The sequence below is a fragment of the Pelodiscus sinensis genome, chromosome 8 (genome assembly GCF_049634645.1).
Source record: "Pelodiscus sinensis isolate JC-2024 chromosome 8, ASM4963464v1, whole genome shotgun sequence".
Taxonomy (NCBI): Eukaryota; Metazoa; Chordata; order Testudines; family Trionychidae; genus Pelodiscus; species Pelodiscus sinensis.
In genome coordinates, this window is record NC_134718.1 from 55,201,245 (window position 1) to 55,223,192 (window position 21,948).

At 41.5% G+C, this 21,948-nt stretch overlaps 1 protein-coding gene across 1 annotated transcript; it reads right to left on the reverse strand.

The window, feature by feature from the left end:
* Positions 1-389: 389 nt before the first annotated feature.
* On the reverse strand, positions 390-21,263 carry GPR26 (G protein-coupled receptor 26). The gene is made up of 3 exons (XM_006136103.4): positions 20,596-21,263; positions 11,683-11,796; positions 390-1,236 (listed from the first exon to the last, which is right to left on the reverse strand). Exons 1-3 carry the CDS (start codon positions 21,261-21,263, stop codon positions 1,008-1,010), a joined length of 1,011 nt encoding a protein of 336 aa, XP_006136165.1. The 3' UTR covers positions 390-1,007.
* Between the last annotated feature and the right edge of the window lie 685 nt (positions 21,264-21,948).

Sequence of the window (21,948 nt, forward strand, 5' to 3'; positions counted from 1 at the left end):
AAATGAAGCAGTGATTTAAATAATCGCCGCTTCATTTACATCAAAATGGCCGCTGCGCTGTGCCGATCAGCTGTTTGGCAGCACAGCGCAGTAGTCTGGATGCGCCATGGTTGTCAAGGGAAGGCTTTGTTGACCACCCCAGTATGCCTCGTGAAATGGCTCCATCAACAGAGTCATGTGGTCTAGACATACCCTTATTGGGTAAAATCATTTCTTATACAATTCAGATAACTAGACAACGGAGTTGAAGAAAGGGACATAAATACCAAGATCTCTTATTCCCATATATTCTATAGAAAATCTGCTAGAATTGTATGGGAAGAAAACCAAGAGGGTTCTATAGAAATTAGTCTGAGAACCTACATGATTTCATAAGGAAATATGTCCTCTAGCACTCTATAGAAGACATCATTCTCTGTTTAGTATTACAGGACAGATCCAAAGGGTATATAGAAAACAGTCCTCAGGTCCTACTGCAAAGGAGCCAAATAAGGGTACATCCACTCAGGTAAACAGATAATTTTCTATTAAACTCCATAGGGATCTATTCAAGCAGCTAGATTATGTAATTCTAGCAAGAGGGTTGGGGCGAAGTATCACATAGAGCTGGCAACTTGTGCAAACTGGGGATACACACTGCAGCTTTTTGTAGTAGCATTAAAATGGACACTGCAACATTTTTGCTCCTGCCACTTCTTTGACTCCTTCAGCTAAGGCCATGACCCTTTATGGATGCATCAGATTGCATTGAAGTCAATGGGATATTTGTGTCTGAAGAGCCTGCAGGTCAGGTATGAATCACAACACTTCATGTCAACCGAAGGACGTGTGAAGCTGCTAGCTTCACTATGAAAGTTGTTAGATAGGCTGATGATGAGGTACAAGCTAGACTGTGAACTTCAGCGCATAACTTTCATAACCATTGCTAATGAGAGCTGTGTGTGACTTTCCCCTCTCTCCTTTGTATTCTTCCATCTTTCATGGAGATTCTGTGCCAGCGTCCTCATTCATTCAGTCTGCAATATATTCTGATTGTGTGATTCGCTTGTGAGGGCTGAAGAATTTATGGAGCTTCTTTTAAGAATCTTGTTTATTATGTCCTTCCATGTCTTCTTGTACTGATGTCGTAATAAAGAGTACACAAAAGGGTCTGAAACAGCTTTGCTGTAAGCCAAGCACTTGGAAATGATTCCCCAGTGGGAACTGATGGGGACTATAGATGATAACTCTACCAGTCTGTCAAGAAACAGGGGGAAAAGTGTTACTTAGAGAGAGACATAACAGGACAGATGGAAACAAAGTCCTAGTGGTACACCAGTTAGCTCTGGGAGGGGAATTTGCTCTGTATTTTTCAGTTCTTACAATAGAGCAGAACAAGAGCTACAATTTTAACATAGCACATTGGTTCTACACAGAGCTGCTTTAGTATAAGTGGAAGTGACATGCGTACCCTCTTGTACAGATTATAACTGGATGACTAATTGTGCGCCCAAGTACCAGCAGTATTGTTAAGTGGTTCTTTATAGTGGAAATCACCTTCCCTCAGATGGTCAAAGACAGCAGCTTTCTTGGAATCTTGAAGCTACTGAAAGATAGCATCAAGAAGAGAGAAAAAAACCCCATGAGCCCAACTCCCCAAGATCTTTAAACTAAATGCAAGAGGCCAAATGTCAGGTCTTTCTCAGTCAAGTCTCCATTTACTGGAGTCTAACATCCTGAGGAATCATCTCTGGATCTGATCTGAGATGAAATAGTCACTATGTTGGGCCACATGCTGCCCAGCTGTAAGCAGTTGCAGTCCACTGGCTTCAGTGAAGTTGCATCCTCGTGGAGCAAGGTTACATTTACTGTTCAAGCTTCCTTTTTGAAAATATTGTGTAAACATAACTTTACTTTTTTGACCTCTTCTGTATCCTTTCTAGTAACAATGAGCAAACAAAGGTGGTATTTCCCATTCAGCGTGGGTCTCACATTGAGCATTTAGGGACCTCCCACAAGTTTTATGATACATAACATATATTCAACAATTATTCTTTGATTCTCCAGATCATATTCCAGCTGTATGCCCCTCCTGATACATGTATATTGATTTCTTTGATCTCTACTGGCATACTATCCTTATAAGATCTTGCTCTAGTAAAGGAAAGCATGAATTTACCCTTGGGTTTCTTCACAAATTATTTTTAGATAGTGATATGTCATCAGGTTCATGTTTGTTATTGGTTTTGCTTAGTCACAGACCCTACAAAATTGTAAGGGGGATGAAATGAATACAATCTGCACTGAAAAATTTCTATTAAATATCACACTATCATCACACTAATTAAATGACTTGTGCATAACAAATTAATCTCAACTCTTACAAGATGCTTTTTCCAAACTGACCAGTATACTTTTCTAAACAGTGTCATAAACTTTAATCCAAACAGAAGGGAAAAGAGTTTCTCATATTAGTTACCTCATTTTGTGCTGAATCAAATACAGATACTTCACTTTGTGATTTCAGGAAATGTTGACAAGACAATATTGAATATTCTGCAAGCTTCTCTCGTGCATTGTCATGAGAAGCAAGCACTGAAAGGCAGTTCTGCTCAATGCGTGTCCAAAATTGTTGAAAAACATTTTTTTTCCAGATCAGTGTTTCAAAAGACTGCTATTTGAGACTAAAATGCTCTAATCTACACTAGGAAATTAAATCTTTACTGAAAACAGTTTTCAGCAGCAGGTCCCCCTAAACATGTATGACAAATGGATTTATTGCTAGTGTTCCTGCAAGGAAAAAAATGTCAGTATTGTTTCAGTGAGCATGTCTGAGGCATAGTTTTAGAAGCAGTATTAAGAGTAGCTTTGTCTTACTCAATCATCTTACAAATGTGTGAGTCTTCTCCCTTGATTTAATAATTTCATGTTCACTTCCTCTCTCAATCATGCTTTTTGCAAGAAAATGGAGAGGCAGCAATGTCCAGAGGTTAGGGCACAGGACTGGGACTAAGGAGACTGGGTTCCTTAATTGGCTCTTCCACTGAGCTTCAGCAACTCACTTAACCTCTCTGGCTACGTCTACACTGGCCCCTTCTTCGGAAGGGGCATGCTAATTTTGAAAGTGGGAATAGGGAAATCCATGGGGGATTTAAATATCCCCCGCGGGATTTAAATAAACATGTCCGCCGCTTTTTTTCCGGCTTGGGGAAAAGCCGGAAAAAAGCGTCTAGACTGACCCGATCCTCGGGAATAAAGCCCTATGGCTTTAAAGTAGGAATAAGAGATTCCTCTGGAATAAAGCCCTATTCAAAGTAGGAATAAGAGAGCCTCCGGAATAGGGCTTTATTCCGGAGGATCGGGCCAGTCTAGACGCTTTTTTCCGGCTTTTCCCCAAGCCGGAAAAAAAGCGGCGGACATGTGTATTTAAGTCCCGCGGGGGATATTTAAATCCCTATTCCCACTTTCAAAATTAGCATGCCCCTTCCGAAGAAGGGGCCAGTGTAGATGTAGCCCACGTGTTTCCCTTTCCCTTTCCACCCTTTGATTGTCCTGTCTACTTAGACTATAAACTCTTTGGCACAGAAATTATCTCTTTTTATGTCCTGGTTTGCACTACAAAATCCACACCTCTAAGTGATGTAATTATACTGTCCTATCCCCTGATGTAGACAGTGATCACTAGAATTTGTCCTGTTGACATAGCTACCGTCTCTTGGGGAAGAGGAGTATTTATGCCAACAGGAAAACCTTTGGGTAGGCTTCTTTACTAAGCACCACAGAGGCATCACTGCAGTGTTGTATAGAGAAGCCCTTTGTGTTTGTACAGCACCTGGTTCGGAATCATAGAAATATAGGGATTGAAGGGACTTTGAGAGGTCATCTATTCTAGTTCTCCGTGCTTATGCAAGACCAAGTATACCTAGACCATCCTCAACAGATGTGTTTAACTTGTTCTTAAAAGCCTTAAATAACAGGGATTCTACAATGTCATTGGAAGCCTAACCTAAGCCAAGAGAGCTCAACTACCTTTATAGGTAGAAAGATTTTTCTAATATATAATCTCAACCTCCCATGCTAGAGATCAATTCCATTACGGCTGCTACCTTCCGGGGAAATGGAGAACGATTGATCACTATCCTCATTATAACAGCCCTTAGTGTATTTGAAGACTATTATCTGGTCCCTTCTCCATCTTCTTTCCTCAGTGTTAAACTTGGCCAGAATTTATAACCTTTCCTCATATGTCAGATTTTCTAAACCTTCACTCCTATGTGTTGTGCTCCTCTGGACACCTTCCCTAAAGTGTGCTGCTCAGATCAGAAGATACTTCTTCAGCTGAGGCCTCACCAGTGCCAAGTACACAGGGCAATTACCTCCAATGTCTGATATGTGCCATTCCTGCTAATACATCCAAGAATATTAGCTTCTTTCATAACTGCATCACATTGATGGCTCATATCAATTCAAGTAATATTCATTTTACTTTCCGCTCTACCTCTTCATTACATTTTGGCAATACTAGCATCTAGTTAGGTATTCCCCATTTTTGTAGTTGTGCATTGACTTTTCTAAGTACAGTACTTTGCATTTGTCTGTACTGAATTTCATCTTGTTGATTTCAGATCAGGTCTACAATTTGTCAGTGTCACAACTGTAAAAATGGATTTCAATTGGGGTCTCTAGACACTGTTGTAAAGTAGATAATAACCAATAGTTTTATGACTTTTATACTTGCATTTAAATACTTTTTGTATGGGGGTTGTTTATATGAATGGTAAAACTTCTTAGTATGATCTTGGTTGTTGCAGAAACAGTGAAAGAAAGGGAATTAAGGGGTGACACAGCAGAAAGATGGATCCCATGATAGAAATTCAGGTAATTCATAGCCAGTCATCTTGAATTCAAGTGAAACTAATCTTCCCAAAATCAAACTTGTCATCTATGATAGCTGTACTCTCCAACATGTCAGTTTTCATATTTTTGTTTCATTTGACGTGAAAACCACTTTTGCTCTCATAGGGTACGTCTAGACTACATGCCTCTGGCGACAGAGGCATGTAGATTAGGGTACCGGATATAGTAAAATGAAGCGGCGATTTAAATAATCGCCGCTTCATTTACATTTACATGGCTGCCATGCTGAGCCGACAAACAGCTGATCAGCTGTTTGTCGGCTCAGCGCGATAGTCTGGACGCTCCCCTGCCGACATCAAAGGTATTTGTCGACCACCCAGGTATGCCTCCTGGGATGAGGCATACCTGGGTGGTCGACAAATACCTTTGATGTCGGCAGGGGAGCGTCCAGACTATCGCGCTGAGCCGACAAACAGCTGATCAGCTGTTTGTCGGCTCAGCGCGGCAGCCATGTAAATTTAAATGAAGCGGCGATTATTTAAATCACCGCTTCATTTTACTATGTCCAGTACCCTAATCTACATGCCTCTGTCGCCAGAGGCATGTAGTCTAGACGTACCCATAGTTTCCCAGTAAATATCATGATGATAAACCTCTCATATTCCAGAGGGGGACTTTTCATTTTAAAATCAGTTGACAAACTTGCCTTCAATGTCTGTCAGTTTGTGCATTGCACAGTGTAATTACTTGTACTCTGTGAGCAGCTACTGTCACCTGTTGCCAATACTATGGGGCTGTGTCTACATTGGCACCCCTTTCTGGAAAAGAGATGCTAATGTAGCACTTTGGAATAGGCAAATCCATGGGGGATTTAAATATCCCCCGCGGCATTTGCATTAATACGGCTGCCGCTTTTTTCCGGCTTGGAGAAAAGCCGGAGAAAAGCACCAGTCTAGACGTTATTCTCCGGAAAATAAAGCCTTTTCCGGAGGATTTCTTATTCCTACTTGAAAGGAATAAGAAATCCTCCAGAAAAGGCTTTATTTTCCGAAGAATAACGTCTAGACTGGAGCTTTTCTCCGGCTTTTCCCCAAGCCGGAAAAAAGCGGCAACCATGTTAATACAGATGCCGCGGGGGATATTTAAATCCCCCGTGGATTTGCCTATTCCAAAGTGCTACATTAGCATCCCTTTTCCGGAAGGGATGCCAGTGTAGACACAACCTGGGTGTTTAGATGAATATGAACTAAGACAATCATCATCCTTCCAGGGCAGTGAGTGAAGACAATGTTTGGCTATTGAGTTGAAACCTAAAAGTACCATTCTGTTGATTAGTTACCTTTCAAATAATTGCATATTGGTTGCTGCGTAACTATCAGGTTTCAAATAAGATTTTCTTTTCATCTCACATAACCAGGATCCCTTCATGTTGAAGATGCCAACTAACAAAATTCTGTTTGGGTTCTCCCATCCAGTGGGTTCAAACTAGGGATTGTGACCTAATACTGGGTCATGGAATGTCAGTCACTGGGTCTCATTGATGCAGGGTGATCAGTGGAAGTACAAAGGCAGATTTCCTGCCTATCAAGGCACTGCAGACTGCACTGCACCCTAGAAGTGGCCAGCAGCAGACCTGGCTCGTAGGTGTGTGTCTCGGGGGGAGAATGCATAGGGTTCTGCACATTGCCCTTATCCAGAGCATTAGCTCTGCACTCCTATTGGTTGGGAATCTGATGCTGGCTGCTTCTGTGGCACAGCATAGTCTGCAGTGCTGGGACAGGCTGGAAGCTTACCTTAACACCCCTGGTGCACTGCTGACCAAGCTAAGCCCCTCATGCCCCAGCCCTGACCCTCCCCAAAGCTGGAGCTCCCTCCTGCAGTCCAAAGCTCTCATCCTCATCCCCACCCACACTTCAGTCAAATTATGTTGGGTCGCAGGTATCAACAATTTTCTCCAACTGGGTCATGAGAAAAAAAATTGAAAACCAATGTTCTAATCTTTAGTTCATATAGACATTCTAGAATTGGTTGGCGACAGGCTATATGCTGCTCTTTCAGATAGAGGGACATTGAAATGTGGAGAAGATGTCCAGAGATCATCTAGGGGAAGAACAAATCATTTGAATTCTAGTAACTACAGTATACTTCACTTTACCATTTCATTTTCTGATAGAGTTTGATGGAACTTCATTAAATTCAGTGGATGCCCTCAATAACCGAGATGTGAACTTTGTGTTTGACCCTGTCAATCAATTCCATGAATTACAATCAATCTTCCCTAAAAGCACATCAAGTAGAAAGTTGGAAGAAGCAATCCAAGATTCACTGTTACGTTTTTTTCAGTGATTGAGATCTATTAAAATTTAATCAACCGAATTTTAGTACTTTGTGTCCTTGAAACTTACAATTTCTATAACTCAACGTATTATTTTAGCATCTATCTATATAATATATATATTTCTATGAATGTGGTTTTATTACATGTGTAACATATGTAATAAAACCACAGATATATAAATGTACACAAACTCAGTGCTGAGTATTGTGCAATGAACAGACAATTCCATGATGGATATTCAACACATATTGTATTTGTCATGATCTTAGAGGGAAGATTTTTTCCCCATTGATAAGGAACATTCTATGCATCCAGTTTCAATTTACACAAAACATTAGAGCCAAAAAGTGACATTTTCAGTGAAGCAGCATTAATGCTTTAGTACCATCTATAAATTAAATTCTATTGCATCATCTATATAATTCCATTAGCTGGTTTCATAAGCCATGATTGTACTATGTGATCTTCAAATGCCTTAATGCTTTAAAGCTATAAAGCTGTATTCCTTATAATATTTTGTTAATATTTTAGAATATTTTATAATAGGGGGTCATGTAGAAAACAGATATTTTAACTTCACTTCAAGTGAACAGGACAAAATGTTTAGTTTGAGTAGAAAGACTTTAATCTCTTAGGCACTACGAAGTGAAACCCCTTTGTATTAAGTCAATTCTTGCCTCTGTGTCTAAACATTTGTCATAGTGAAAGCTTTAACTGCAAACACACTAAAGAAGCTAGACAATGGTGCTGTTTCAACATTCTTGTTTTTCAGTGTGGTAATTTTGGAACAGAGCTCTAGGAAAAAACAATATAAGGCAGATAGTCTTGAACATTTTACCATGAGGCAAAACAGACATTTTCTGGGCCTTAGAGGATCATATCAGAACAAATTCATTCATTTCCCAGAAATATGTTAGGACTGTCTCTAGTGTATTACATCAGGTTAGCCCAAATCATGATTGTTTTAATATGTGTCCAAGTGCTAAGGTTCAACTTCTGCCCTCAGATATTTTCACACAATCCCCGTTGACATCAGAGTTTGAATGGAATAGTTTCTGATTAAATCTGTTGTACTGGTGAGATTGTTATTATCAAGGCTTTATCAGAGAGTTTTAGTGCTAAATGTTGATTTCTGTGTTAAATGTGGTAAAGCAGGTCTGGGCATTCAGTTCTTCATCTTATTGTTTGGTAAAATGGAAGTCTATTAGTATGGTGGCTACCGTAGGTGCTGGAACTCGGGATGTTGGGAGTGCTGCAGCACTTCCTGGCTTGAAGTATTTTCCATTATATACAAGGTTTACAGATTGATTCAATGGTTCTCTGCACCCCAACTGTAAAAATTGTTCCAGCACTTCTGGTGGCTTCCTTTTGACAAAATGCTGTTCTAATAGTCACTGCCCTGCCTAACCTTCCAAAGCATGAAAACGACTGATTCTCAGTGATTATGAGTTTGACCCAAAATTGCTTCTGAGAATCATGCATTTATGTGCACAAACTAGCAAGTGGGAACCATGCATGGGAATTCTGCACCCAACTGCTCATTTGTACAAAGAGGGTTCTGTGTGTAAAGATCAGACAACCAAGTTTGAAAAATGCAGCATTGTTGGTTTGTCAAATGCCCCCAATGACATCAGAGACTTTTTACCTTTCTTCATTTAAAATTAGGGGATTGGTTTGTTGGGGATTTTGGGTTACTTTTTACTGATATTAGGGGGTAGTTCATTAATTTAAAGCCAGATTATGGACAGACAGTCCTCCCTGACTCATAGGAGTAAATGTGGAATATTTTAAAATAATTTGAAGGCTCTAGGGTCTGCAATAGTTGCTAGAAAAATTTAAATATAAGTGTTTTCATTTTCCTATTCAAAAGCTACAGGGAGAAAATGGGTGGGTGTGTGAGAATGTTATCTAACAAATGATAGGTATATCTAGTGATCTAAATACAGAGATATTCAGAAAGGAAGGGAAGCATGGACTAGCAGCATTATTATAAGTCAAAGTTTATTAGCATATCCTAGAGAAGTTACAGCTATCATAATTATTACACTAGTAACTCTAGAAATATAGACCAAAATCCTTCAGAAACAAGGGGTATTAGTAAATGTCAGTAACTGGATCTAATGAGGTTTGTTATAAATTAAATATGCATTTAATAGCATGTTTCTACTTCCAAGCTAAACACAGTTGCCTCCATTTCTTGCTTGAATCAGTAAAAGTATTGTTTTAACCTCAGTTAGATGAGCTTTTCCCTGGGTAAACCCAAGTTACTTTGAGATCCTTTTACTCTAAACCTAAATTAATCCAGTTTTGTAGCCTCAATTCAGCAAAGCATTAACCCACATGTTTAATCCATCCCTACTCTGCATAGCATGTAAGCACACATTTAATTGAAGCAAATGCTTAAGTGCTTTGCTGAGTTAGGGATGGATTGCTGAAAGAGCGACTGAGTGATTAACTCTGTCTTTACCTCTCCACCTTATATTCACTCTTTATTTAGAAAAATGACCAGAGGCTCAGTCCTGAAAATTGTTGAGGACTCTGTTTGCAATCTGGAAAAACACTCAGAAAGCTGGTTAACTTTGAGCACTTGATAGACCCATTGACTTCAACAGGATTACTCACATGCTTAAAGGTAAGTATGCATATACTGAGATTTAGTGGATTGAGGACAGGATGCTCAGCACCTTGTTAGACTGAACCATAGGCTACTATAGAGAAGAACCCTTAAAAAATCATCATTCACCATTATATTGAATGCTTTAGAGTAAAGTGAAATTATCCTCTTGAAATCAGACTACTTACTTTAGTTCTGACGTTTTAAACCATGTGACTGGAGGCTACATGATAGTAATAATCTAAAAAGCGTCAGAATGGGTTCCCTAGAATATCCTATTGCATTATTAAGTGGAATTTATTAATAAATACTCTCACATTCTGTTAAAAATAAATGCCATGTATTTAAAGCTCTTTGTCATAGGCTATGTCTACACTATAAGGTTTTTGCGGCAGAGAGCATGCTAATGACGGACTCATTAGCATGAGTTGCGATATCATTAGCATATTTTCTGCCAATGCTTTTTGCGCAAGGGTTTTTTTTCACAAAAAGAAGCAATGTAGTCGCTTCCGTTTTGCACAAAAAAAACCCTTTTGTACAAGATCCGGAAGAGGCATAAGGATTTTGTGCAAAAGTGTTTTTTTGTACAAAATGGAAGTGGCTACACTGCTTCTTTTTGCACAAACCCCCTTATGCAAAAAGCATTGGCAGAAAATATGCTCATCATAGAATCATAGAATACTGGGACTGGAAGGGACCTCGAGAGGTCATGGCAGGACCAAGTACTGTCTAGACCATCTCTGCTAGACATTTATCTAAGCTACTCTTAAATATCTCCAGAGATGGAGATTCCACAACCTCCCTTGGTAATTTATTCCAGTGTTTGATCACCCTGACAGTTAGGAACTTTTTCCTAATATCTAACCTAAACCTCCCTTGCTGCAGTTTAAGCCCATTGCTTCTTGTTCTATCCTCAGAGGCCAAGATGAACAAGTTTTCTCCCTCCTCCTTATGACACCCTTTTAGATACCTGAAAACTGCTATCATGTCCCCCCTCAATCTTCTCTTTTCCAAACTAAACAAACCCAATTCTTTCAGCCTTCCTTCATAGGACATGTTCTCTAGACCTTTAATCATTCTTGTTGCTCTTCTCTGGATCATCTTCAATTTCTTGACATTAAGTAATATTCAAGAAAAGATTTCCTTCTCCAGTTCCAGATCAGAATTTTCTGGAGTCCTTTAATAACGAATGCAAGTTCTAAATTCCTTTCCAATACATGTAACTTCAGAATGTTTGTCTGGGCTTTAACATTTTTATCACAGGATTAATTTTGGGCTTTCTATAGGACCATTTTAAAAGATAAGATAGCTGATGGCAAATGGCTTCTTATCATAAATCAAAATAATTTTTGTTTTAGCTCTGAGCAACGAAATCTTTGATATTCTGTTTATGACTAAAGGCTCTGTCCAGTCAGACAAGATTCCCATTTAAGTCTATGGTCTAGATTCTGATCTAATTTAACCAGATTCTCATGGTTTTACTCAGGATGTGTAGTACCTGACTCTGTAAGGTATCCCACTGAAATCAGCGAGACAATTTGTGCTGTGAACTAAGTATAGATAAGGACAGCAGATCTTCTGACCCATTGACTTCCCTGCAGTTATTCATGGTGGTGTGAATGAGATCAGACTCCTGTCCTACTTGGACTCTGAAATCAAAGTCTGGCCCATTGCCTGACTGAGAATTGGACAGAATAAGAACTATAAAATATGTACAACACCATTAGTTCAGTAACAGCAACCTCTGTCATTACAGTGAAGATGTTTGACAAAATCTTTGAAGATAGTAGGAGACTTGTGGACTAATGCTCTGTTTTCTGATTCAATGATCTGACAGTGCCTTATTTTTCTGAAATAGTGACTATGAAATTTCAGTAGGTAGGTTTGAACTTACCTTGTAATTACATAAGGTGCAAAACAAAGTATAAAAGTACCAATAAAGGTACTAATTTTCTTTGTTGCTCGTTGTCTCCGTCTCTTTTGTTCTTCTAGACAACGTTCTCGTACACTGTGTAACATTTAACACAAACAAGAACATGAATCACAATACCAAATAGCAGATTTAAATTTTACTCCTGGAATGATTTATACAAGCCTTCCCAGATATGTTGTAATTTTATGGGGACTACTGTCTATTAATTCACTGTATCACATAACTTATGTATCTCCCAACAATATTTACTTTCAATTTTATTTTATAATAAGAGTTGGTCAAATTCAACCCTGGTGAAAGTAGCTATAAGTCTTACTACACTTGGTTAAAGTTGTCTTACTTGCTTACATCAGATCTGAATTTGGCCCTTTGTGTTCAATGGGATTTGGAAACAAAAGTGGTAAGCATGGAATTTTAGTCTATAAAAAGACCATTTTAAACAACATAATATAGGGGAAGGGGAATAAAAGAACTAAGAACTTCCCAAAGTGATAAGCAATAAATACTTAGCATACGAGTACTATAGTTAAAAACAGTAAAAATGTAACTAGAAAAATATATTGCACAAATCCTGTATGACATTAGAAATATCATAGAATCATAGAGCTGGAAGAGACCTCAGGAGGTCATATAGTCCAACCCCCTGCTAAAAGCAGGATCAATCCCAACTAAACCATCCCAGCCAGGGCCTTGTCAAGCTGGGACTTAAAAACCTCTAGGGATGGCGATTCCAACGCCTCCCTAAGTAACCCATTCCAGTACTTCACCACCCTCCTAGTGAAATAGTTTTTCTTAATATCCAAACTAGACCTTCCCCACTGCAACTTGAGACCATTGCTCTTGATTCTGTCATCTGTCACCACCGAGAACAGCCACTCTCCATCCTCTTAAGAGCCCTCCTCTCAGGTAGTTGAAGGCTGCTACCAAATATCCCCTCACTCTTCTCTTCTGTAGACTTAAATAAGCCCAAATCCCTCAGCCTTTCCTCATAAATCATGTGCTCTAGCTTCCTTATCACTTTTGTTGCCCTCTGCTGGACTTTCTCCGATGCAGCCACATCCTTTCTATAATTGATGGGGGGGAGGGGAGAATTGGACACAATACTCCAGATGTGGCCTCACCAGTATGGAATAAAGGGGAATAATCACTTCTCTAGATCTGATGGCAATGCTCCTCCTAATGCACCCCAATATGCTGGTAACCTTCTTAGCCACAAGGGCACATTTGACTTATATTCAGCTTCTTATCCACTGTAATCCCCAGGTATTTTTCTGCTGAACTGCTGCTTAGCCAGTCGGTCCAGAGCCTGTAACAATGCTTGGGATTCTTCTGTCCCAAGTGCAGGACTCTGCACTTGTCCTTGTAGAACCTCATCAGATTTCTTTTGGCCCAGTCCTCCAATTCGTTTAGGTCACTCTGGACCTATTCCTGCCCTCCAGCATATCTATCTCTCCCCCTAGTTTGGTGTTATCTGTGAACTTGCTGAGGGTGCAATTCATCCCCTCATCAAGGTCATTAATAAAGATGTTAAACAAAAACTGACCCTTAGACCATTCTGGTTGACCATGCTATCACCTATCTATGAATTGTATGGCTATATGCTTTGTATCTACTTGTAATTTCTGTGCATAATACTAGAAAAAAGTTTATGTAACATTGCAAAAGACAATTACATATCAAGTCCAAATAACCATGACATCCTGAACCTGGACTAGAAACCAGCACATTTGATTATATAGACTGACTAGAGAAGTAGAAATAAGCTAACTATATATTTCCTCCAGTATAATATTTGGCATGTTAGGACATGAACTACTCCTTTAAACTCACATTGGGCCAGATCTGGAAGTGTTTTTTGAAACCTAGGTTCTATGAGCCATCTATGAGTTCCGAAGGAGCTTAACCCAAATTTAAATTAATATGAGTTAGGCTCTCCTTCACTTATCTGAAGTGAGCCCATAGTTTTTGCTTGCCAAAACTCCCACTGAAATGAGTGACAATTTTTTAAGTTACCGACTAACACGGCTACTCCTCTGAGGCTACCTAAATAAGGAGTGAGAGCTTTAAGATCCATTTAAGGCCCATTCTGCGCATCTGTACATAGAAGTAACTCATTCTGCTGGCTACTCATTCTGAGCATAGCAGAATGGAAAAAAGAGCATGGAAAAAAGAGTGTCTCTAAGCTGTTATGTCGTCATTGTGCACATGAGGGAAATGAGCTCTGTCTCCCTCACTGTCCTAGCTAGCATGACTACACATGCTGTGGCAGGTACAGAGCTAGCAAAGAATACATTTCCCCTCCACCTGCCCTTGAGCAAGAGAAACTAGAAGTTGGGATCCCACAGTTTGAGTCAGGAGCAGCACTTCTGTAATTGTTGTTTATCAGTAATTGTATTGTAAATGCATTATTCATTGTCAGGGTCTAGCCATGTATACAATAGTAGGCATAGGGCTTACTACTGTCTCTGACTCTGATATCACTTAAGTCTAATGTTATCACAAGATATTTTCATCATCATCTATGGTAAGTTTCTTAAACGTTTTTGAATCCTACTAAATTCTTGCTACCTTGTGGCAGCAGACCTGCCAATGGGAGTCAGGCTCCCCATCTTTCTTGGGGCCCATGGAGGTATTAGTACCCCTTCCCCCACTCTGTGGGAATGAGTTCCAAGACTTGCCATGGATTTTGTTAAGAGAAAAATGATTTCCTTGTATCAGATGGAAATGTATTCTTACATGGACAGTTCCCTGAGCATCTTGAAGCTGCCACTGGTTTTAAAGGAAACATGCCGAAAAGTTTTTCCTCCCCTGAAATATGTGACTCCCCTAGTAACATTCCGCCCTCCCCCAAAAAACCCTCCTGCTAAGGATGGGGAGAATCACATCTCAACAATGCCACATGTGCAAATTCTTGGTTTTGATTTTTGATCTCTTCACAATTAGAAGTGGATATTTTTACCTTTAAATGCAGGATTTGCTTTCAGTTCTTAGGAACAGAGAAATATGTAGCATTGATAGATCTATACTATCTAGAAGTCTTTAGTGCTTCCTCTTTGCCCTGCACCGATTGCCTCATGGCAACTAAGCTGCTTGATTTTGTGGGTAAAGAGGTGTAATAAAAAAACACCCAACAACAACAAAAATTAGTTCCCATGCTTGCCTATGTGCATATGCAGAATAGTTATTAGCACTCAGCTGGGACATTGCATATCTCACTCAAGACCCCTACTCATGAGTAACACAACAATCTCCAAACCACATCTTAATATATTTTCTTTTACTCTTTTTCTTACACACATACACATGTATTTAAGGTACATATGTATATTTTCATTTACAAATGCATGTATATGTATATAAATATATATGTACATATGCATGTGTTTTGATAATGGTGATAAAACTGCATTAATAATTTTTCATTAATGTTTCTTCAGAGCACTGAGATCCTTAATTAAGGAAATTTCACAATTATGCTATCCTCTGTGGGAGAGCTGGTATAAAGCATTTCATTCCAGAATGGAAAGTTTATGAAATATTGGACCTTCAAATAACCACAATGTCATATATAGCAGCTAATTTTGAGGCAGGGATAAAAATATTCTAAATTTTCTACCAGTCTATTGTGGTAAATAAGGCAACATGGCTTTATGAGTAGAGAGATGAAAAACAATAACAATAAAAATGTAAAACAATGTTTACACAAAATACATGATTATATAAGGTGTGCTAAAGGTTTTCTTAGCGCTCCTTGTGGAAGACCTTCAAAGATTACTTGTTGCTTTACAACTTATGAATAATGTGGTCATCCTTTCCAGTATTATGTACTCTGTGTGCTTATATATTAGTATCTAAGGTCTGAATCCTGAATTATATAAAGGAGGCAGAAGGATGTGCGTATATGTTTCTCAATGCAGAATCGTGGCCTAAATGTATTCCAGCCAAAAAGCAAGTGTTAAGATTGAGGAATTGGGCATAGGTAAATCAGGAAAGGTTAAATTAATGACAACCAGTCAGCTTGTTGAACTTTGTATCCTCATTCATATTCATCATCATATAGTCTCTGTTTGTCATTATAATCGATAATGCAATAAAAACTGAGATTTCATATAAATCCCAGATGCAGGCCATATGCTCTACCATACTGTACTGCCGTGTAATATAAATGGTGCAAGATTTTGGGGAAAGGACTAAGTTGAAGGGACCCATTTGTATGCTGTGGCTCACTATCATTTTTAGTATAAACATTTAACAATTATAGCCCAGATGAAAGAGGCAGAAAAATAAATGAATATTTGTTATGGAGAGGTAGACAGAGGGGAAAAGAAAGACAGTGCAGGCAAGGAGAATGAAACTGGAGGACAGACATGGGAAAAATGTAAATAGAAAATGGGAGATTGGGGACATGGAGAGCAACTTACTGAATCAAATGAATATGGAGAGACATTGAAGGTTACAGTATTTAAAAAAATTGAAAGGTCTGTATAATGATTATGCCTTGTATGGAGCCTACATTGTAGCTTTCAGGAGCTCATACTATCTTTTTAGTTACTAGTTTGTACAGTGCCTCCTAATGGTCTTGAGTATGTGCCAAACAAGTGCCAATGAGATATGAAAACTAGATGACACCATTACATCTGGGTGCCTCTTATTTGACAGCTTTTAATCATTTCTAAGGAACTTGGAACCCTGCCTCTCTGTGATGGGAGAGTTGTTGCTTTCCTTTCCTTCTCTATCTTTATTTTCTTTTGTTCTCTCATTCAATTGTCTTCTCACCTCCAGATATTTCCCACTTTTATATTCCTGCCATATTTTTCTATTTCCCACATTTTCTGTATATTTTTCTCTTCCTCAGTCTCTCTACGTATCTGTTTGCCTCCTACATTTGTAATTGCTATTAATAAAATTATAACTTTTAAAATATTGAACCTAGGAACCACAAGCATGGATTTTTGAAGTTTATAGGTGTTACAGAAGGAATAATAATTAGCAAATGGGCTATCTAGTGGAAGAGGGTTAACTAGAGGTACAGTATATTCCTGACAGATTCCATATATTATAGGCGTGAAATGTTGTTTATAGCTGTGCAAGCTATAATGTGATGATGTATCAGATAGAAGCAAAGTGTCTTCAAATCTAACTCTGGATCCAAAATCCTGTGTTAAACACTGCAGTTAAAAAGAGTTCATTAAATATACAGGCAGTCCCCGGGTTACGTACAAGATAGGGACTGTAGGTTTGTTCTTAAGTTGAATTTGTATGTAAGTCGGAACTGGTACATATTGTAGGGGAAACTCTAGCCAAACATTTCTCCAGAGCTCAGTTTTATTCTCCCACACCTCACTTCCTTCAGTCCTTTATTCTCAAGCTGAGGTGTCTGCTGAGAAAAGCCGCTCCGCGTCTCCCTGGTCTGCTGGGGGGGGAGGGGGCGCTAGCTTCGCGTCTCCCTGGTCTGCTGGGGGGAAGCAGCTAGTGCGGGGTTGCCTCACCCCATTTGTAAGTAGGGATCCGATGTAAGTCGGATCCATGTAACCCGGGGACTGCCTGTACGAAGTATTTATACTGCTTAATCCAAAAAGGGTATTTCCTATTTCTGAACCTTTTGTAAACTGTTGGGAAAAAACTACCATATATTAATTTTAAATCACTACCGCATAAAATAGATCAGAATATAATTGCCATATTCTGTATTTTATTTTTCAATTTTCTTAGCCAACTAAATAGCACTATTTTGAGGAGAGTAAATAATAGTCCCTTAAATATTTGCAGCATTCAAGATTGTTCCTACAAGAAATATCAGAAAGCACAAGGGAATATGGCTGATACTAAGATAACCCTATCCAATTATCTTACTTTAACTGTCAGATTTGGGCGGGGGTGGGGGGGAAAGGAGGTTTGGAATTTTAACTCCCATGGATTCCTTTGAAAATCCCCACCTATTCCTTAGGCCTTGATCCACAAAATAAATCAACGAGACAACTTATGTATTTGAAGTTATGCATCTGCTGAAGTGCTTTGCTGGACTAGGGCTTTAAAGATGTATACAGGGATGAAAAGAGGGTCTTTGGCCTTTTTATAGGCTTCATATCATTGGAGTTCTTCTAGTGTACAACTGATTCATATACAGCATTTTTTACAGCAGTACTGGACAGGACAGCTACAGATTAAAGTCAGACAATGTTTCTGTTATTTACAACAGGATTTAAAATTCATTTTACTGTGCAGTGTATGGGCATTTGATATAATGAATGGATTATAACTATCACTAATGGACATGTTGTGCACCCTGTTATTCTGTCAGTTTGCAAGATAAAGTGTGTAACTTGCAAAAACTGCTTTGGATCAGCTCCTAGTGTCTGGAAACCGTTGTTTCAATGCTTTGTGCAGAAACATCCTCATGTTAATGTTGGCTACAGAAAATCACAATAACTTCTGTTAGCAATGAGTAAACTTTTCACAAAACAGAAAATGCTTACTTCTTTTCAACAATTATTTTTCTAATCTTCTAAATATTGTAGATACTATTTTAAGGCCCAATACTGCCTGAGGAGTCAAGAACAGGGATGATTATTTTAATTGGTCCCAAGGTAGTCTATGGCACTGCTAAGGGAAGGAACTATTACACTTGGTAGTATTTAAAAAAATAATATTAGGAACTATTTGGCAATGTTTTATCAACTAATGGCACATGTGGTAGGGGACTACTTAGTCATGTTACTGCTATGGAGTCATAAATAAGGGAGAGATTTAAGTCCTGCTGGCACTACTTTTTTATCTGCTTCATATCCTTAGTTGAAAACAACCCTAAAATTGTTGCTTAACTGAAAAATAGAAAACAAAATCTGAGCTAAGGTTTCCATTTCACTCTCTTTTCAGTCAACTGCAACTGAAGCAGGTACCATAGGTGGATGAAATCCTTCCCCTTCATGTCTTTGGTACTTGGGAACCCAAGGCTCAGTGGTATCAGAAATTTGACTTGTGTTCTTGTCCCCACAAAGGAAGGCTCTCCACCAGTGGAAAGCAGCAGTCTTGGGCTTCTGGAGCTCAACTGCTAGCCAGGTGCAAGCTGAATATCCTCTCAGCAGGGAAGCCTCTGTGTTTGCTTTGTAAGGATTCAGGCTGAGGTTGATCAATAGCAAGGAAAGTCACTGTGGACAGCTGGAATGGAATGCCCTTTATCCCACCCAGAGCTCTTCATCCACACCACTTCAGTCCCAGCCACATCAGCTCCACTCTAACCCCTCCCCAGACAGATGACTTTGACTCACCCCACCCACAGCCCAGAAACATCTTTTCCTTTCCAGCTTACTCCCAGCTCCTCCCCTTTACCACATCCTTATAGACTTTCCCAGACAGATCTACTCTCTTATACACAAAGGTGAAAGCAGCCAGTGCACCCGTAAGAGACTGGCCAGCTGGAGGCTGAGCTTTGGATGTTACTGGCACCCTGGGCTGCGTGGTCCCTGATGCCCTGGGGATCTGGTGTCCAGGAAATGCTTCCCCAGACAGCCCAGTGCTCAGGCAACCAGGCAGCACAGTCCCTGCTGCTCCAGAGATCTAGTGGTTGGACAGTATGGTTCACTCCAGCCAGTCCCGAGGATCCATCAGCTGGCCAGTGTAGTGGCCACACTTCCAACCCTGGGCTCCCCCCATCCTCCTGGCCTGAGCCCCCCACACCTTCGAACCCCCTTTCCTGATTCCTGCACACACCCACCCACATCCCAACTCCTTTCCCTGACTGCTGCACCCACCCACACTCCAGCTCTTAGCTCCCCTACTGCCCCTAGTTCCCTGTCCTCTACTTTCCCACACTTACAGGCACCCCAAGCACCTGCCCTGAACCCCCTGCCTCCCCCCATCAAGTTTTGTTGCCCTGTTCAGTTCCTTTTTTTTTTTGTTCAACAAGTTTTGCTGCTATTGGGGGGGGGGGGGGAAGGGGAACCTGAGGGTTTTTCAAAAATCAAAAAGGGGGGCGTGATGCCAAAAAGTTTGGGACCTGTTCCCCACCCCTCCTCTCTCTGCCCCTCCAAAACCTCTCCCCCTCTCAGTTCTCCCCGCAGCCAGGCACCCTTTCTTCCACTCCCTGCTCCTCCACCAGACACCCTCACCCAGCCAGTGTAAGGCCCTTCCTGACTATTGTCCATAGGCTTCTCCCTCTCCACCTGCCCCACTACACCCCTCACTTTCTAACTGGCCCAGGAAGACCCCCTCAGCAAAATCTGCTTCCCTCCGAGCTCTCTCCCCAGCCAGATCTCCACCCCCCCCCCCCGCATCCCCTCCCTACACGCTGCAGCTGCCCTCTCCAGAGCCCCTGAGTCAGGCTGGCGCGGAAAGGTCTCTCGAGTGTTTTACCCCTAGGTCTCCGCTCGGGTTTCCCGGGCACAGATTTGGCGCGCTCCCTCGCAACAGGGCCGAGGTACTGAGTGCGCGCCGGCACTGGACGGCTCCAGCCAAGGGACGGCAGCTCCCCTCTGGGGATCTGCAGAGTTAAGGGGCCCCTCTGGTACCAGCCCGGTGCATTTGAGAGGGTCGGTAGCAAAGCGCCGGCGAGTGCTAGATCCGCTTTCGGAGACAAAAGGCAACGTTATTTCCAGGGCAAGTGCCGTCCTATGCGCGCCCTCCCCAGGCACAACGGGGCGGTCAGTGCCCTTGTTTGCCATGATCCCATCCCGGGATCCGTCGGCAGTTAACGTCTTAGCAAAGGGGAGCAACTCCCATGAGCAGGCTGCTTACACCCGGAGCGGGGCGACATGTGTGGTATCCTACCCCCTCCCCATGCCTTCCTTGTGATCCGGATTGGATCCGATTTCCCTGATCTGGCTTCCTTTGCAGCGGGACCCTCCTCTTTCCTTGCGCCCAAAGACACCGCCTTACCTGGGATGGATGTCCACCAGCAGCACCAGGGTCTGCATGGTAATCACGTCAATCCGTTTACAGTGAAACCGTGCCACCTTCAGCACTTTTAGGTAGGTGAAGCACAACACTACGAGGGAGAGGAGGAAGCTGAGGGTGTGAAAGACCCCAGTGAAAATCACAAACTGAGTCCTCTCCTCCGGTCTCTTGCTGTACAGGGTGCAGGAGGCATAGAGGGGATGGAAACCCAGCCAGGAGAGAGACGCTGCCACGACTGGGAAGGACACGGCGTGTAACCACGTGTAGCTCAGTATCAGAGCAGCATCCTTGTACCGCATTTTGGAGTGGTAACTTAGAGGGAAGACCACCGCGATCCATCTGTCTATGCTCAGCGCGGCCATGCTGAGCATGGAGTTAGTGGTCAAGAAAGTCTCCAGGAATCCCACGACGTGGCAAAGCTGATCCCCTCCGGGTTGCTTCTTGTAAATGATCCCGGCCAGGGTGAGGGGCATGTTCAGAACAGTCATCAACAGGTTGGAGAATGTCAGGTTGAGGATGAACAATCCGGGGACCTGCTTGCGGATGTCCGCGCTGTACAAGAAGCAGATCAGCACCAGCACATTGGACAGCAGTGACACGAGGATCAAGACCACAACCAAGAAAGCCAGGGTCGCTTCCCAAATGTTCATGGTGCGGCCATTCACAGGCGGCACATTTCCCAAACTGCACCCAGCGGACACCCGGAGAACAGGGTGCGAGGCGCTCTCGCCTCCTCCGCCTCCTCCTCCCCAGCCTGCTCACACTCCGGCATGCCCGCGGTATTTTTAGAAGAACTGCAGTTTTTTTCTCCCCTCCTGCTGCTTCTTTCCACGTCAACGCTTCCAGAGCCGCGCACAAAGGCGCTGGGAATGCCCATCAAGAGGCGAGGAGGGCTTAAAACATATCAGCAGGGCTGAACCACTGTTTCCACTCGCCCTCCGCCCCTCCAATTCCCCCCCCCCCCCAACAAACGGAACAGCAGGTTGTTCTGAGAAGTGACTCTCCTGAGATTTCTAATTATCAATCCGAATTTTCCCAGCCTCTCACCGAAAGCGTTTACACTCTCCCTCTGCCCTACCCCCTTTCCGGCAGGCGGAATCTAACCTGCTGCTAAGATCACAGATAACCCCCCTGATGAACTGATCAAAGCGTGCACACTCCCGGTGATTCGCGGACAGGAACTGGTCCGTATATCCCCCTTCCCCCACTTGCCCCTTAGAAAGCTGCAAGAGTGACTAGACTTTCCTCAGGAAAAATCCCATGCCTCTATCCCACCGATTTGGCCGTTAATTTACAAACAGGCATGTAATCGGAGCCAATATTGGTCACGCACTT